Genomic DNA, 17,929 nt, shown 5'->3' with positions numbered 1-17,929 from the left:
AGAGCAGTACGGGGGATGACGTCACAGCAAGCGGCCCTGCAGCAACAATTTGCTTCAAAGTAATAATGTAAATATGTCACTCGTAAGTGCATACATTAAAAATCTGTCTTATATAATTTAATTCACATAATTTGTTTTCGACTGAATGGCTCTATAGTGACCTCTTGTGGCTGATGCACAAAATATTTTTTCCATACTCTGAATATAAAAAAAATGTATAAACAAATATTTGTTTTAAAATGACTGTTCCTGCTGCTGAATTTAATATTTTCCAGGATAGGGAGTATAAGGATAATAAAATGATAATAAAATTGTGATTTTTTTTCTTTTTTTACAATTTTATTTAAAAAAAACACAATTTACATTTGGCTTTTTTAATAGAGGATGTTCCTGCAGTTGACATTGAATGAAATGTCTGTAGAAGCATAGGATTCATTAAAGACACAGCATCTGTGTGCAACGGCATAACCAGTACACCCCCACACATCCTGCCTGTCTGTTCATTTCACCTCATCTGACATCCATCTACTTACATTCTTACATTACCTGCACAAAAGACACGGAAAACACCTTCAACGGCCATCTAAATAGGATCAAATCAAGCATAAAACACTAGTTCACTACATTTAAAAAAAGACTAACATTGAGACATATACTGCATGTAACATGGCATGGGAATATTTTGAACCATTAATGATGAAATCAGTGATTGTCGTTTAATTTTTACAGAGTAAATATCCGCTAGCTGCGTGAGATTTCTATTCCACATTCTGCCTCTTCAGCGTCTTCATCCATAAGTAATGGAGCGGAAATAACACCGGAGATATTTCCTTGCCGACTGTGTAGAAAGAAAGATTACTCACGGCACAACTCCCCACCTCCTGTGGAGACCCGTCTCATTAGGAATAACAGTTACATGTTAGGTTTTATTCATTTAAGCAAATCTAAACTAACAAGAATCACTGATTTCAGCTTTAAAAAGTGGGGAGGGGATGCTGCCAAAGTAATAAAGCATGTAAAGACGACTAAATTTCATAACTTCCTTAAGCCTCTTCGTACTGTCCATTTTATGTGAATTATAGGAGGGTTCTGGTTGTGCAAGACGCATGCATTGTGCACAAGGTTGAAAAGATCTCTCCATAGTTGAAAAACTCCTTCATGAAAAACAAGCAGGTATGTATTGGGTGGGGAAAACCATCCAGAGCTTTCTCTTCATATTATGACCGCTAGAGGGCGACAAAGGTGAGTGAAAGCACTCAGATGGAGTTATAATAATGTGTGCAAAAAAAAACAAAACAACAACAACATTAAGGAATTGTTAGGCGTCGATATAATCAAGTTTGGCCTTTTTTGACGCAGGGAGTGGGGTGAAGTACCTTCAAGTGAAATTATTTGGACCCTGAACTTCTTTGGTCATTGAAGCGTCACATGGGGGGAAAAAAAAGCATCTTAAGAAAGTGACATTCTGATATTCTAATATTCATCAGGGAGAAATGCTGCATGTTTTTTAGAATGGGTATAAAATTCACCTACAAGCTAAGGTTTGCTTGTGTGTGATTTTAGATGGCCGCCGGAACCTGCTGCCTCCCGGGTCCTGGCTGGGTAGAGATCTTCTGAGAGTGCCAGCGCGTCTCCTTGTACACGAACCAGGCGTTACCGGCCCACACAAACATGTTGAGGTAGCCGAACACCTATTTGCAGAGGAGATGATGAAACATAAATGCTGTTAATATATAATAACATAAAGATGGACCTGCAGTAACAACACAGGTCAAAGATCCTCTATATAACAGAGATGCTCTGCTGTTTAAGGTTTCTGGAAGCCAAGAATCAATGATATTTGCAGTTTTTTCATTCTGAACACAGTCGACAGATGGAAAAAAATGACATTATGTGCTTTATATTTAATACAGAGTGGAATTCCTATAGTGTCTGATAGTGTTGCTGCCAGATCTCCCTGTCCTTTTTCTATTTGTTGTGCGGCGGTGTTCAAGATTTTTTGTTTACTTGGGCTTGAGGCCATAAATTCTGTCACATGACCAAAAAAAACAACAAAGTTGAGTATAATGTTCTCTGCAGACCTCCCTGTCCTTTCTGTGTTGTGTGAGGCAGCCTAAAGTAAACAACTTTTTCAAAATTATATGTTTTATATTTAATACAGAGTGCGATCCCTCTGTGTTTCTGTCGTGTGAGCTTGAGGCCACAAATCCTGCCTAGCAACAAGATTCTGCACCGATGTCACATGACCGGGAAAGAGAATCCAAAAGGTCTCACCACAGAGATGTTGAGCGTCCGTAGGTTGGCGAACTCGGTGACCTCGCAAGTGATGTTGGTCCCCTTGCAGAGCGCCACGGTGGCGCCAATGCCCTCCGTGTTCGTGGCGTCCTTCAAGTTCTGAAGACCCTTGGCCCAGGCGGACGAACACACCAGCCACAAGAAGACGACGGTGGCCGTGATCACAAAGTCCTGGATGAGCGTACAAAGACGAAGGATTCATGCGGTGCTTTTGGCAGACGTATGGAGACAAAAGACTGACCAGAATGGGTCCAAAGTCTGAGTTCTTGTACACGTGCATGTAGCCTAAATACACCAAGAGGGCCGCCATGCTGTACAGGAAGCAGACGATGGCCACGCCCACGAAGAACTCCGCAGAGGATGAGGAGTCCCCCGTCATGTATGTGGTGCTGACGGAATGGTTGCATATGGTGGCGTTTCCTTCGATGAGCGGCACCTGGCTTAACCTGGACAAAAACATCACAATCAGACGCCGTTTTCAAAGCCGTATGTCCAAAGTGTCTGCCTCACCTGAAAGGGTAGTGAAAGTTGGCATTGAGTGTTTCGTTCCTGCCGTCGCCGCAGAAGATAGACAGGATGTTCCTGCCCGCAAAGCCGCCGCAGCTTCCAAATGCAAATATGGCCGTCAGCTTTTTGGACCATGAACAAGGAACAAATGCAGATTGTGATGTAATAATAATGACTCATATGTACAGATTGAGTGACATCATGACCATTCAGTGCCATCACTGACATGATAATGACTGACATGTAGACCGCCCAATGACTGTATGACCAATGACTAAAATGCAGATTGTGTTGCTACAGTAATGGCTGGCATGTATACACTGAGTAACACCACTCCCAATCAGTACTGCCACAATGATTGACATGTAGACAGCCCAATGACTGTATGACCAATGACTAAAATGCAGATTGTGTTGCAACAGTAATGGCTGGCATGTATACACATGATGTGTATACACACAACTCCCAATCAGTACTGTCACAATGATTGACATGTATACCGGCCAATGACTGGCTGACCAATGACTAAAATGCAGATTGTGTTGCAACAGTCATGGCTGGCATGTATACATCGAGTAACACCACTCCCAATCAGTACTGTCAAAATGATTGACATGTAGACCACCCAATGACTGGCTGACCAATGAATAAAATGCGTTGTGTTGCAACGGTAATGTAGACCAGCCAACGACTGCATGAACAATGACTGTAAAGCCAGTCAAGGACAGCCAAGGAAGGCGTGACTTTTTCATGTCGAATTATGCCCCCCCCACAGAAAGAGGAACGCCTGGCACTCTTGCAACTTAGCAAGAAAAGGTGCTAACTGTCCAGCAGTTATCCAAACAGTGTACAATTAGATTGCTAATGAAATGTTTATTAAAGAGACGGAAATGAGGATAAAGTGTCTCCTGGAGCTGCAGAATTCCTTGCAAGGGGAGGGGGGGGTGGTATGATTTAGCACAGAGGGGACCATGTGACCCTAATACTCTCTCACACAAACTTCATTCTTTCAGGCGCTGCAAAAAAAAATTCTCACTGCAAGAAATGACACAATGCTGATGCAAGTGTGCACTTTTAAGGGTGTGTTCTCTTAAAAGTGCTGACTAGTAGAGGGCAGCCCGGTTTTGGACCTCAAGAACCACATGCATGCTTTACACACACACACCTCAGAGCCTTCAAACAGATGTTCCTCCACATGCACTTCCTGTTTCCTCCGTTTTCCTTACACGTCGCAGAGCACATGTGAGGTGGACAAACATGGCGGCTGCCCAGTCTATGAATGATGCCAGGAATCCTCACTTCTTCCTGTTTACTTTGGCGCCATTCAAATCCCAAGAGATGCACTTTTTATTTACACCACTAGGAAGTACACAGGAACCAAGATGGGGGATTGTCCATCAGCAGTGACAATGGACGTTTCAAACTACTTCCTGTCTGGGCCACATCCCAAACATACAACTGCAATATCAGAAAAAAATTAAAGAATAAAATAGTCACAAAATTTGGATTATTCCAATTATATATTTTTTTAATTACAATATATTACAAACGTAAATAAATAAAAATCCATGATTGCAAACAGCAAATAGTTCCAGTTTTGTTGCAAACGCCTCACCCGTACACAGCTCATCATATGACAACAACAAACCGTTTAACAACCAACATGTGACCCTGCGACAGGCCCATTTCATGGCAGCGAATGACACAGGTGGAAGCAAAAGCAGACGTGTGGATATTTGTACTGTACTGTTATTCCACGGGGTGAATTATTACTGAGTGTGGCTTTAATCTCTAACTGTGTCACTTGAAGGGCAGGACCACGAAACCATACAAATTCCTAGTTTTTAAACATATGGAGACCATGTATGTTAGCAAAAGTACATTAAATAGGAACAATACATTACAAACACAATGTAAAGTAGAGTACCTTGGATGTTGTGGTATTATTTGGACTCTCCTATCATACAGGTATGCGGAAAATACAAACTAGAGTAGCATCCATGGTGTTGTGTTACTATTAGTATACCTTATATTGACAAAAAGGTACAGGTGTGCTTCCTAAAGTGCACAGGTCAAATGTCAAGGGTCCAAACGTCAACCTCAACTCCTTTGAGGGTACCAATAGGGTCAAAATTCAACAAATATGTCCCCCAAAGGGCTTAAATGTATAATTTCAAGATGAACGATGCTTTTCGTTAGATTATATGCCTAAGAAAAATGTTTTTTCATTTGAAAAGAAACCGGTCAGCAAAAAAAGAGGGAAAAAAAGCAAAGCACTGCTTCTTACTCCCCGGTTCTGACCGTCCACCCACACTTAATAAGGCAAAATAAGGACCCACTTACCCACTCCACAAGTTTGACGAAGCCCAGAGGCTCCTTTAGAGGGGACACGTTGAGCCGAAATCCCGTCATCACGACTTAGGGGTCCTCAAAGTTTGAAGGCGAAGCGGTGCCTCAAAGTGTGTCAGTGATGTTGGACAGGGAGGCAACAAAAAGTGGGAGGAATTTGAGAGTGTGACGTGTACACTGCAAAAAATAAAAAAAATAAAAATGGCAGCCCCGGGAGAGGTTGTTGCTTTTTACAGCACATTAACGGGTGGCAAGGGATCACTTTTTGCAGCGTGGAGTCAGCACGAGCCGACAGCGGATCATGAGCGCTGATTTGATTCACTTTTTTTGTTTTTAAGTCTTTATCCAACATGGAACCTTCCAGGAACCACGAAGATAACCTTCAACGTGAAGACAATAACTTGAAAAGTCAATCTCGACCTCATTGAGATGTCCAAATATTTATGGCTTTTCTAAAATATATTTAAACGCATGCGCGTGCCGTCATCAGTCATATGACTTTCCAGAAGGAAAGATTCTCAACATTCTTTCATTAAAACGTTGCGAATTCCCGAGTAAATCCACATCATCCAGTTAGGAGCATCAAAATATCGATCATATTTAATATCTAACGTTCACTTTTGTTTTAGATTTGTATATTGATATTACGTTTTATCCAAAACAGTACTTGTCGCAAAAATGCGACTATAAGAGAAAACACGAGCGAATTGGATCATACGCAAGGCATTATGGGAAATGAAGGATCACAAGCAACAGTGCCAATTATGCTAACTTGGCCGCTCACAACTGTTTCTAGCCATTAGCTATATTTTAAATAGTTTTTGTATCATTTTAAATACAGAAATTGTGCTTTTTAGCACATTGTGTGCCTTTTAAGAGGCGGATTTTGTTTACGGACAAATTAGTAGAGTATATTTGACTAGTTTGTAACTATTGACAATCGTTAACATCGTGTCGTGTCCAACAGCAGCCTCTGCTGGCCATCGTGTAGAAGCACAACCACCCAGTGGAAAACCGACACTAGTCAAAGTTCCTTTATATGACTGAATCATTCTGATTTTTAGGACCCGCTGCAAAAAAAAAAAATAAAATAAAAAAACTCTCGTCGAATATTTCTCAAAATCACCCTGTTTCTATGGCCCTACTGCAAAAATAATTATAACTAATAATTATAACATGACAATGATCATCTAAAATCCTGCAAAAGCACCTGTCAAAGATCCTTCAAATGCCAAATTCATCATGCTAGTTTGGTTGAATTGCACTACTATGAAAAAAATACTTAATCGAACCAAAAAAAACACACAATTTAACTTGAAAATGTCCACTAGTGTGTATTTGGTGTACATTTAAAGCCACAAAAATGAATGACAAACTGACAGGTGGCATCTTTAATCGCTGTGTTGTCGACAAGATAGCGAGGTGAGTCCGTTTAAAAGCGGCGGTGAGAATGTGGGACAATCAACATATACATACGAGGAAGTCAACAACACGTAGAAAAAGAAATAATCCACAATTATCATCCTTGATACAGCGCTCTCTCTCACGCGCACACACACACACACACACACTTCCAACCAATCAAGCAGATTTGGATGTTATCTGGTAGAAACATGAGAAAAAAGAATCAAATCTAATATGGTAGTTTCTCCCCATCTGCTTTCAGTCCAAGTCATGGTCTTTATGTACACGTTGAGAAAGGCAGTATGGCCGCGTGGTTTGTCAAGAAGAATATTTACTGCAATATACAAAATAATATTCATCTGAGGTAAGAACAGAGACAGTATCAAAGTGGTAAAATCAACACTGGACTAAAAAAAAAATTGTAGAAATAAATGGATGTTTTTTTTGAACAGCAAAAAAAAAACCAACAGTGCGACGCTACTTCAGGTTGCCGTGAATCGAGTGTGACGGTCAGAGCGGGTGACATCACAGGCAGGCGAGGATCATGGGAGCATCTAAGTTACTGATGGTGTATTATAATGGTATATAATAATACAGTACATTTCATACAACATTGAAACTTTTCAGTTGTATTTAGGGTTTAAAAAAAAAAAAAATAAAGCAGCAGGCCGCAAATGCCCCGCATGACCTGCAATCTGGACGCCCTTGCAAAATATGAAAAGTTCTCATGAGAATTTGGTGACAAGTAACAAAAAAGATGTAAAAATCTAATCAAATATAGAAATAATATAGAAAAAATAGCATTCTCATGAGGACAGAAGCCGCCGCCTGATAAAAGCGTTGCCAAGGTAACCAGGGCTCAGTTTGCGTTAACGCCAGCACCTGTGATGTCATCGACTCCTACACCAGGGGTGTCCAAACCTTTCCCTAGCATTATAGGGCTAGCATTATACTATAGAGTCATTATCTGATAACACACCTCATTAATAATTAATAATAATAATAATTTGGATAGATCTTATTAAAATATCAGACACCCCTGCTGTACACCATTGTTAAGGCAGTGATGCCGAAGGAAACCGCCAAGGAAATATTCCAAACTTCCTTCTGCAATAAATACGTTGCAAGTCTAATAAGAAATATCCAATCCCAGACTTTGAATTTGCATATAGGAACAACACACACACACACACACACACACACACACACCAAAAGCAACATTAAACACACACACACAGTCATTCAATGAATCCTCTTCATTCCAGTGAAGACAGTTTGTGCGATGTATTAATTCTCCATCTTGGTCATATTAGGAGAGTATTATGTGTTTCGATGATGGGAATGCTCTATAATGGCCGCTCTACACCTTCCTGCTATTTTTATTTTTTTTTAATAGTGCAAAACATTTACGCACCACTCAATAAATTTTGGCCTTTTTGTTTTTTTTGGTAATAATTTGGCTATCAAAATGAAAATATTTCTCTAAGGGGCGTGGCTTCACATAACAACCCCCTCCCCCCTCATGTTGTAGTCTTCAGGGCAATCAAGTTGTCCGGTTTAGCTAGCTTGAAGTCATCCGTCCTTCCCACTTTTTATTCTTCATTTTTTTATCATTCCTTCTTTCCCTGCCTCAAAGTGAAGTAACTTTTTTTTTTTTTTTTTAAAGGGAGTCAGTACGTTTCAAGGAGGATGTAATGTCCACTCTTAAGGGGGGGGTGTGACGTCAAAGAGGCGAAGATGGTGAAAGGTTGATGGGAATTCACTCATTCATCCATTCATCCGCTCATGAGCGACTTTTTTTAAGGGCGTGCTCAGTGCAGCAGCTCGTCAAGCTCGCTCTCTTTGAGCTTGGCATTGTCTCTGACTTGGTCAAACGTGTACGTCCGCACAATCTTGCCGTTCTGGAAGACTGTGTGCAGCAGGTCCTGGTCGTGGCGGCAAAAGGGGAGGAGCAAGAAGAAGATAAATGGCATGACGACGATAAAAAAAACCAAACCGCCCCCATTTATTTGCACATTAGTATTCTTTTGGAAGGGGCTTTTCTTTGGTGATATTAAGAAGTCACGGCTATATTAACATGTTCAATAATGACTTTTATATTATTATATTATTATACATCAAGCGTCTCATTGGCTAGAATGGCTTTATGATGAGAAATATTTCCCACTTACCACGCCATACTCCTCCAAGTCGCCTTTACCCTCCTCCAGGGTGACAAACTCCCCGCTTTGAGTCCGGTGCAGAGACAGCCGGCCTTTCTTGGACCTCTTGTTGGGGTCCGCCACGGGGTCCTTGAACACGTTGACCTGCAGCACACGGCACAACACGAAAATCAACCAAAATGTCTTCGTTGCAGGCGGGGCTTCCGGGTTCTCACCCCGAGTCCGTTGGTGACCACGTAGCTGCATTTAAAGGAGCAGTTGAGCAGATCTCGGGTCAGTTTCTGCAGCAGAGCCCCGCCGGAGCCGAAGGAAACGTTCTCGATGGACCACCTGTGCTCTTTCATGCCCTCCACTATCTGTTAGAAGAAACAAAACAGTCAGAGAAGAAATAAAAATCCTGAAACAGGATTTTAAGAGTGTGTGTGTACCTCCTGTAGTGTGTTAATGTCCACTCCGTCCCCTTGGATGACTCGAATATAAGGAGGCAGCACCTTAAAGCCTTTGGAGTTCTCCTCAGTCGGGAACTTCTTTCCCAGGATCTCCAAAACCTTCACGTTAATTAAAGACAAATTAATCAAGACAAATTCAAACATTTTTTTTTTGAAGAACACACCTTCAATACTGTATCCAGTGGGTTTCCCGAGTCGGGCCGCACGACGAGCGGAGCATCGGCGCTGCGTGTCTCGATGAGCCCGCGGAGGTCCTCGCCCCAGATCTTCTCGCAGGCGTTGTAGATGTCGTAGCTGTCACTCACAATGGAGACGGGCACGCCGGGGAACTGCTTGATGATGTGCTCGAAGGCGTCTTTCTCGTGGTCCTTGCCCCATGCTGTGATGGTGCTGTGGCGAGACAAAACGTAAGTTGCCCTGTAGTGTCCACAAGAGGGCAGCACTGGACGAACCATTCATTCATTCATTTTCTACCGTTTTTCCTCATGAGGGTGTGAGGTCTGCGCGCTACCCACTCGACCACCGTGCCTCCACTGGATGAACCAGCTACTTTCTATTTATGTTTTGATTAAGAAATGCAAAGAAACAGCACACCCAGGCTACTTTATTGATGACTTTGCTTTGGGGTGTGTATGCGTGTTTCCATGGTGACCATCTCATCCCACACTGCAATGAAGGATGCGTCGGAGCAGAAGTGATAGCAGGGAGGATGCGTCTGCACGGTGTAAATGGCTCGCCGCCATAAAACAACAGCATGTGTGCGTGTGTACACAGGAGGGAAAGCAGACATCACGAGCGACAGCCAATCAGGAATCTTCCCCTCCAGCCAATAGAGACACATGGCGAGCGGAGTGGGGACGCATAGCAGATGTGGGTTGATATATTGTGACCACACCGAACGCAGCCTGAAGCTTGATAAAAGGCAAGATGTGGAAAGTGTAGTCATTTGCGATCTTTGTGTGTTTTATTATTGAATGTATTGGATGTGTATGTGTTTTGGTTACGTTTATATGTTTTTTGCAAACTTATATTTTATGCTGCTTGGTATTTTCATGACTTCATCAAACATATTCCCATTCTCATTGTTTACGTTATTTTTATCACATCTACAGTACATATTACAGCTAAAGACATAGCTTTATTTATTATTAGTAGTAGTATTAGTAGTATCTAACTGGAATTTTACAATGTGCCGTGGGTCAATAAAAAACTGCAGGCCGCAAATAGTCTTCTTTTGCTGTACTTTGTGGGTTTTTTTTTCAACCACAGAGTAGTACAGTTAGTGGACTGTGATGGTAAAACGTGTGTACTGTGTACCTGTGTTCTGCAGCAGGTACGGAAAAGCCTGGGACCGGGTCCTTGGTGCCGTAGTACTTCTTAATGACTCCGATGCCGGCAACCGTGTCCGTGCCCTTGAAATTGACCAAGTGAGCCGAGGCGCCAATGCCTGCAGTCTGCAAAACGTAGATAACAAATGATATAACGATGTGTCTAATTAATTAATTAATTAATTTTCTGCCACTTTTCCTCACAAGGGTCGCGGGGGTGCTGGAGCCTATCCCAGCTGTCTTCGGGCGAGAGGCGGAGTACACCCTGGACTGGTTTATAGACAAACAACCATTCACACTCACATTCATACCTATGGACAATTTGGACTTGCTAATTAACCTAGCATGTTTTTGGAATGTGGGAGGAAACCGGAGTACATGCAAACTCCACAGAGAGATGGCTGAGGGTGGGATTGAACTCGGGTCTCCTAGCTGTGAGGTCTGTGCGCTAACCACTCACCCGCCGTGCAGCCCTGTATAACCATATGTTATATAAATATTATTCATTCATTCATTTTCTACCGCTTATCCTCATGAGAGTCGCGGGGGTTGCTGGAGCCTATCCCAGCTGTCTTCGGGCGAGAGGCGGGGTACACCCTGGACTGGTGGCCAGCCAATCACAGGGCACATATAGACAAACAACCATTCACACTCACATTCATACCTACGGACAATTTGGAGTCGCCAATTAACCGAGCAAACTCCACACAGAGATGGCCGAGGGTGGAATTGAACACGGGTCTCCTAGTTGTGAGGTCTGCGCGCTAATCCGCCGCGCAGCCCGACGTGTTTTGCATATTGTTTTTATCATCAGTACCTCTTGGGAAGAGACGCCCCTGTAGCCAAAGTCGTGTAGCTTGTAGTCCAGTCCCTCCAAGTTCCCGGATGTCTCCAGGAGATACTTGGCGAGGATCTTCTTCTGCTCCCTGGAGTTGGTCGCCACGGTGATGGGGTACCAGATCTGTACCAGGATGGTCTGATGGAAAAGAGGGAGGGTCCAGATATGTGTTATGAGTAAAGAGCCCTGCCCTAAACCAACAAGACATTCCTCCATGTTCCCTAATCCATGCCAGACCAACAGAGGAGAATGTGCCGTGCAAACAAGCGGCCGTCCGTGACACACCATTTGGCCATGTTGTGAAGGTCGCCAGCTTGCGTGTCGTGTAGTGTCGTTGCCGAGGCTGGCTTGTTATCTCGGCTGCAGGGGTTTGTTTTTCATAGTTTGGGTTTGTTTGTCTGTGTTGGCAGAATTACGTCAAAGAAAGAAGTCGCTAACTTCTATGGAAGCGGGTAAAGATGATAGATGAAAGATGATGATTTCTAAACAAAATGGCATTGTTGTGACTCATCCAATAATTAACCCAGAATGAAATATCCTCACACAGAGAGGAACAACTTCATAGAGAGTTTCCGGAACAACTAAAAATGGCCGATGGGGAAGAGGAGAATGTCAAAAAAGAACACGTACCAGAGTGGGACCTCCTTGTTCACAATGCTACAGCTAATTTTACCAGCGAGTGTGTGTGAGCGGTTGTTGATGTGTGTATTTATACCAGCTGTGGGGATTTGTGTGTGTGAGGTGTTAGCAGTAGATGACCTATGATCCAACATATCTCCTTTTATGATGAGGTTATGAGAAACAACAGGAACTACTGTACTTGCAATTCATTGTAGTTCTGTTTTGCTTGTTCAGCACTAAATAGCTAATAATAGCTAAATTACTCAACATGTAAATCACCAGCCAACATCTCTTTTCAATTAGCCATCGAGTCCCCTGATTCTCCAGATTCCTGGTCTCCAAAACACATAACCACTTTTGGCTGCAGGAAACTATGGAAGCTTGTTTCCGCCACCAAAAGAAAAAATATATCCTCAAGGTAAGTCATAATTATGAGATAAAAACTCAGAATTACAAGACAAAGTCATAATTATGACATTAAAAAATTCAATAACGGGGAAAAGACACAATTAGGACTCATAAGTGTGACATAAAAATCCATAATCGTGATATCAAAAGTCATAATAATGAGATAAAAAGTCTAAATGATAGGAAGTCATAATTATATGCTAAAAAGTCATAATGAGGAAAAGTTACAATTATGAAAAACACTCAAAATTACAAGACAAATTCATAATTATGACATAAAAAAACTAAATAACGGGGAAAAGACACAATTAGGAGTCATAAGTGTGACATAAAAAGCCATAATCATGAGATCAGAAGTCATAATAATGAGAAAAAAAGTCTAAATAATGGGAAGTCATAATTATATTCTAAAAAGTCATAATGAGGAAAAGTAAAAATTATGAGAAACACTCAAAATTACAAGACAAAGTCATAATTATGACATATAAAATTAAAGAACGGGGAAAAGACACAATTAGGACTCATAAGTGTGACATAAAAAGCCATAATTGTGAGATCAAAAGTCATAATAATGAGATAAAAAGTCTAAATGATGGGAAGTCATAATTATATTCTAAAAAGTCATAATGAAGAAAAGTTAAAATTATGAGAAACACTCAAAATTACAAGACGAAGTCATAATTTTGAGCTAGGAATGTCAAAATTAGGAGGTAAAAAGTCAATTACCACATGCAACAGGCCATGCAACATTGATAATTTTATTAATTATTTTATTAATTTTATTAATTAATTTATTAATTATTTATTCATTAATTTTTGTCATTAATATTTCTACTTGTTCTCTTTAAATTGTGCTTTTATGCCTTTATCAATTACCACATACTGGGGCCATGCAACATTGATCATTTTTGGGGTAAAAATTGTTTTTAAAAAATTAGTTCTATATATTTAAAGTCAAATCTTGACATTATTTGTAGTTATTGGCGTTAATATTTCTACTTGTTCTCTTTACATTGTGCTTTTATGCCTTTATCAATTACCACATACTGGGGCCATGCAATATTGATCATTTTTGGAGTAAAAATTACAAAAAAAATGTTGTTCTTTATATTTAAAGCCAAATCTTAACTTATCTTTAGTTATTGGCATTAATATTTCTACTTGTTCTCTTTACATTGAGCTTTTATGTTGTATTTTTGTGCTGCTGGCCAATAAGAACGTTGTCTCAGTCAGTCACCTCTGACTTCCAGTATGCATAGAATAAGTCTGCTGGAAGTACCTCCACCCAGTTGGTGAGCCAATAGCATTCGGGATCTGTGCTCTCCACCGTGAACAGGACGTTGCCTCGAGGAATGACGCTCCCTTCGGGCACCGCCTTGATTTCTATGGGCAGGTGTCCACTGTATTTCTGCACAAGGACACAAAAGATGTAGCAACATGAATAAAAAAAGGCTTTATTGTATCCAAGTCATTTAGCTCGTATTCCGTATCAGTCTCATACCTCCAAAATGTAGTTCCAGCCTTTTTCATTAAAAACATCATCTTGGAAGTGTTCTCGGTACACTTCCTTTGCCTCCTGGATCTTCTCAGGAGTAACTACCTTTCCTGGACAAGAGAAGTGGGTGGGGGAAAAAAAAAACAGATGAGAAGAAGCCGAAGACACAAGAATGTTGTTTCACTTGCCACGACTGCAATCCAATTAGAAACATTCCATGCACAACAACAACGGGGCTTCTTTGTCCTCTCACACACATTCTTCATATTCTATATTTCCACCTTTAGCAGCTTATTTACTGAGACAGCATCGTTGTCTGTGGCTCACTGCTGCCTCTTTAGGTAGAAATTAGTACTACAAGACAGGAATGATAATGACGAAACGAAAACCATTCTTGCCCGTCTAAATGTGTCACCACCCCCCCCCCCCCCCCCACCACCCCAAATCCTAAATATGTAGAGCCATCTTTGTGCTGTTGAGGGATCAAGGATGCAAATGGTAAAAAGGTTAATCATTGAGCCTGCTTGGAAGGCGGGGAGGAAGGGGGAAGAGCGGGACGCTGCGCTCCCATTGGGTGGAAGAGCAGCTGTGCTTTTGTCCCCTTAACCCCCCCCATCCCTCCCCTCCACTGTGTACCTTTGCTGCCCCACCATGAAATCCTCTTAAAAGAGAGACCATGAAATCGTTTTCTTTTTTAATATATTTTTTAAAAATAATTATTTTTTATTGTTTTGCATTTATTTATATTCATCATTTACATTTATTTAGTTATTTAAATGAATTATATTATTTTAAATAGGATGTTTTTGTATGTAGTATTACTGTAATAATAGAATTTGGGTCCACATTGACTCAAGTGTTTTTTTAATGTATAAATAACCGTATAATAATAATGCAGTATCAGTCCATGCTGATACTTACCTTTAAGATATTTATGCAAGATGTACTGTAGACCATAGAACACCGTCTTGTCGTATTTGACCTTCCTGCTTTTCCCAGGATCCGTCCTCTTCTCACGGCACTCAAAATAGGAGTAGACTTTACTTGTGTTGGGGGGGTACTGTTTGTAATGTGTTACCTGTACACACACACACACAAAAACACACACAAAGGGTCATTCATGTATAGTGAATGTAGCAATATACAGCTGATTATTATGGAAGATACTTTGTGTGACCCTTGTGACTAATCTTGAGGTGTGCTTTATCTTGAACTTGCACAACTGCGCTATTCAATGTTGCAAAAAAAAACACACCCACTGCTTACTGAATGCGACAAACGTTTAAGATTACGCTAAAATGTTACAATTAGGACAGGCACACGGAGTGCTAAGGCCTTATATGGACACAGATATTAATACTGTACATAGTAATTGTGTTCCAGTCATTACATCAATAGAGGGATTTAAGGATTAAATGGACCCCTGGTGTAACAACTGTGCAACGTATCACGACAAAAACTTGATACACTGAGCAGATTTTCCACAGGAATTCCTGCCAGGATGTTTTCTAATAATCAAGTTAAAATTAGAACTACGCCTTTCTTCTGTAATCTGCATAGACAAGCCAGAGGTAAGATAAATGTCAGCCACCAACTCAGCTTATTTGACCCCCCCTGTCAGTGTCCTTTCAAGGACTCAAAATAGAGTCAAGACATTCACTAGCGGACGTGTCACGGCGCACACACGCTCTCTATTGCCTAGTAGTAATCATAAACACAAATCTCGGTGCAATAAGAATGAGATTAGAGTGACTTCAGGGGTCGAAATGAGCTCCAGTCGGGGGACAGTCTCTATTATCTAAATGTCAAAAGTCCCCACCCCACCCCCTCCTCATTGTGTATGCTTCCAAACAATAGGCACACACAGCTAGGGGTGTAGAAGGGGTCTCTTTTTCAATTGCATGCCTGCATTCGGGGGCAGTGCTGTAATTTAGTACATATGTTGAGCCTCGCCTCAGTAAATAACACATTGGGGGTCAAACCGACTCCCCAAAAAAGTGATTTTATGCGGATATATTTGGGGGTTTGTTGTGTTAGTTTGCCTGACATGAACAAATTTAGCTACGCAGGATGTTTTTTTTTTGTCACTTCACACTTTGAAAACACCTACACGACACCGCATACTAATGTCTGCCGTATATTAGTGTTGCACGGTACAGTGACCTGGCGGTTATCATTGTGGCTTCAGTCTGGAGATGCAGGTTAAGTCTGCATGCTATTCCAGTTCTTGTGCGGGTTTTCTCCGGGTACACATCCCAAAAACATTCATGTGAGCTTAATGCTAGACATAAAATTGCAGATGAGTGTGAATTCTTGCCCTGTGGTCAAGTGGCATAGAAAATGGCTGGGAATACAATAATCTAAATTTAATAACACGTTTTCAATAATAGAGTATAATTTTAAAATTATATATTTTTAAATTATAATTTAAAAAATATATATTTTTAATTATAATATAATTTTAAATTAATTATAATTTAATTATAATTTTAAATAATTTTCAAATTTCTGTATATTTAGTATTTTCATTTTTTAATAGATGTGTCTGAACCTGCTTCACCAAAACAAATTCCTAGTATGTGTTTGATCATACCTAGCAATAAACAATTTCTGATTCTAAAAAATTGCAATTTTTAAATTACAGCAGTGACAGTCCAGTCACGTGACCACTGTTCATCATGGCAACTAGCCTAACAACCATCCCGTCTGTACTGTACGGTCATTTAGCAAAACCTCATTCTTTATATTAAAAAAAATACAATACAAATAATTGTAATTCTCGGCCTTGTACACCATACGCACACTACTATGATGACATGTAGCACCTGGCACCCATACAACGTAGCTATGTCGCGAAGGTCAAATACATTTCAACTTTTCATTTTCCCCTTACGTTTAATCTCCACCGAACAATGGCCGGCTCTGTTAAGGGATAATAATAATAAGCCTGTTTACCTCCCGAGTGAGACTTTGCCCCTTGAATGCAGTGAAGCAGACAACCCAATGGAGCGCTTGCTAGCTAGATGCTAACAATGTTAGCTTTGGAACATCCATCCTCCCCATTGGCTGCCGCGGAAGCGAGAATGCTAGCTCATTTGTCCAGTGAGCCCAGCAAAGCTAGCTCGGTGCTTCTGCGGGCGATTGAGCAATGCTTCACAGCTCCATTCAAGCTATTTTTCTCGGCCTGTTTGAATCAGTGCGACGGCCTTGGGACTGATGGTGGAACCACATTGGCTCAATGCACCCCTCATCCATCAGCCCTACAGTGTCTCCTCCCCGCCAACACCGGTACCTTGTAGGAATCCGTCGCCAGCATGATGTTGAAATCCGCGTCCCTGTGCTCCATCTTTGACCCCCTCGGTTGTGAGTCAGTCGCAGCTGTCAGTGTGTTGTGTTTGCTCGCCGTGCTGCTGCTGCTGCCGCCGCTGCTGCTGCTGCTGCAGGGGAGCTGTTAGCGTAGCTGGGCTAAGGGGGAGGAGGACGTAGGGCTGGGGGCTGGAGAACAAGGCGGGGGAAGGGGCGGAGAGATGGGGCCAAAATTCCGGAATGGCTCGGCTTCACTCGGTTCTGCCCGGCAACGTCACGACAAGCCAACCAGGAAGTGTGGCGTCACCAAAGATCGCACAATAAAAAATGATGCCTCACTCTACAGGAGACAGGAGAAAACAAACATGTACTGCATTGTGAAAGCAATGTAAAAATAAAGCAAAAAAAAAAAAACCGCACAAAATAAAAATTTACTCACCATCTCTTCGAACCATTCACGTCCATTTTGATTTTGCGGGTTTTCTGCAAAAATGAAATACAAATAATGATATGTATAATGTATCATGCATACCATGCGAGTTAGGTACTGGTAAATAAATGTGGATGCTCTTTTTTAACCTTCAATGTGACGTGCACGTTTTTAAAGTCAACACAAGAGGGCACTGTTGGTTAGATTTAAACGGAATCAACACAAAACATTACTAAATATCATGTAAACGTAAGAATTGTTGTACAAATGCCACTAAATAATGACATCCCTGCTATTATTATTTATATTATGATTATTATTACTATTTTGCATCTGC

At 41.2% G+C, this 17,929-nt stretch overlaps 2 protein-coding genes across 2 annotated transcripts; both read right to left on the bottom strand.

Annotated features, from left to right (window-relative positions):
- Window positions 1-190: 190 nt before the first annotated feature.
- Window positions 191-5,759, bottom strand: sypl1 (synaptophysin-like 1). Its single transcript, XM_058078628.2, has 5 exons — window positions 5,146-5,759; window positions 2,806-2,924; window positions 2,537-2,741; window positions 2,275-2,466; window positions 191-1,691 (listed from the first exon to the last, which is right to left on the bottom strand). Exons 1-5 carry the CDS (start codon window positions 5,212-5,214, stop codon window positions 1,560-1,562), a joined length of 717 nt encoding a protein of 238 aa, XP_057934611.2. The 5' UTR covers window positions 5,215-5,759; the 3' UTR covers window positions 191-1,559.
- A 768-nt stretch (window positions 5,760-6,527) lies between these two features.
- Window positions 6,528-17,334, bottom strand: nampt1 (nicotinamide phosphoribosyltransferase 1). Its single transcript, XM_058078624.2, has 11 exons — window positions 17,149-17,334; window positions 14,778-14,934; window positions 13,863-13,966; window positions 13,641-13,769; window positions 11,312-11,470; window positions 10,484-10,620; window positions 9,331-9,556; window positions 9,146-9,265; window positions 8,933-9,073; window positions 8,727-8,861; window positions 6,528-8,480 (listed from the first exon to the last, which is right to left on the bottom strand). The coding sequence occupies exons 1-11, from the start codon at window positions 17,200-17,202 to the stop codon at window positions 8,367-8,369; spliced, it is 1,476 nt and encodes a 491-aa protein (XP_057934607.1). The 5' UTR covers window positions 17,203-17,334; the 3' UTR covers window positions 6,528-8,366.
- Between the last annotated feature and the right edge of the window lie 595 nt (window positions 17,335-17,929).

Source organism: Doryrhamphus excisus, linkage group LG2, assembly GCF_037039965.1.
Source record: "Doryrhamphus excisus strain RoL-2023G ecotype Guam linkage group LG2, RoL_Dexc_Guam_v1.1, whole genome shotgun sequence".
NCBI lineage: Eukaryota > Metazoa > Chordata > Actinopteri > Syngnathiformes > Syngnathidae > Doryrhamphus > Doryrhamphus excisus.
Note: the sequence above shows the minus strand (reverse complement) of the source record. Positions and strands in the feature narration are given on the sequence as shown.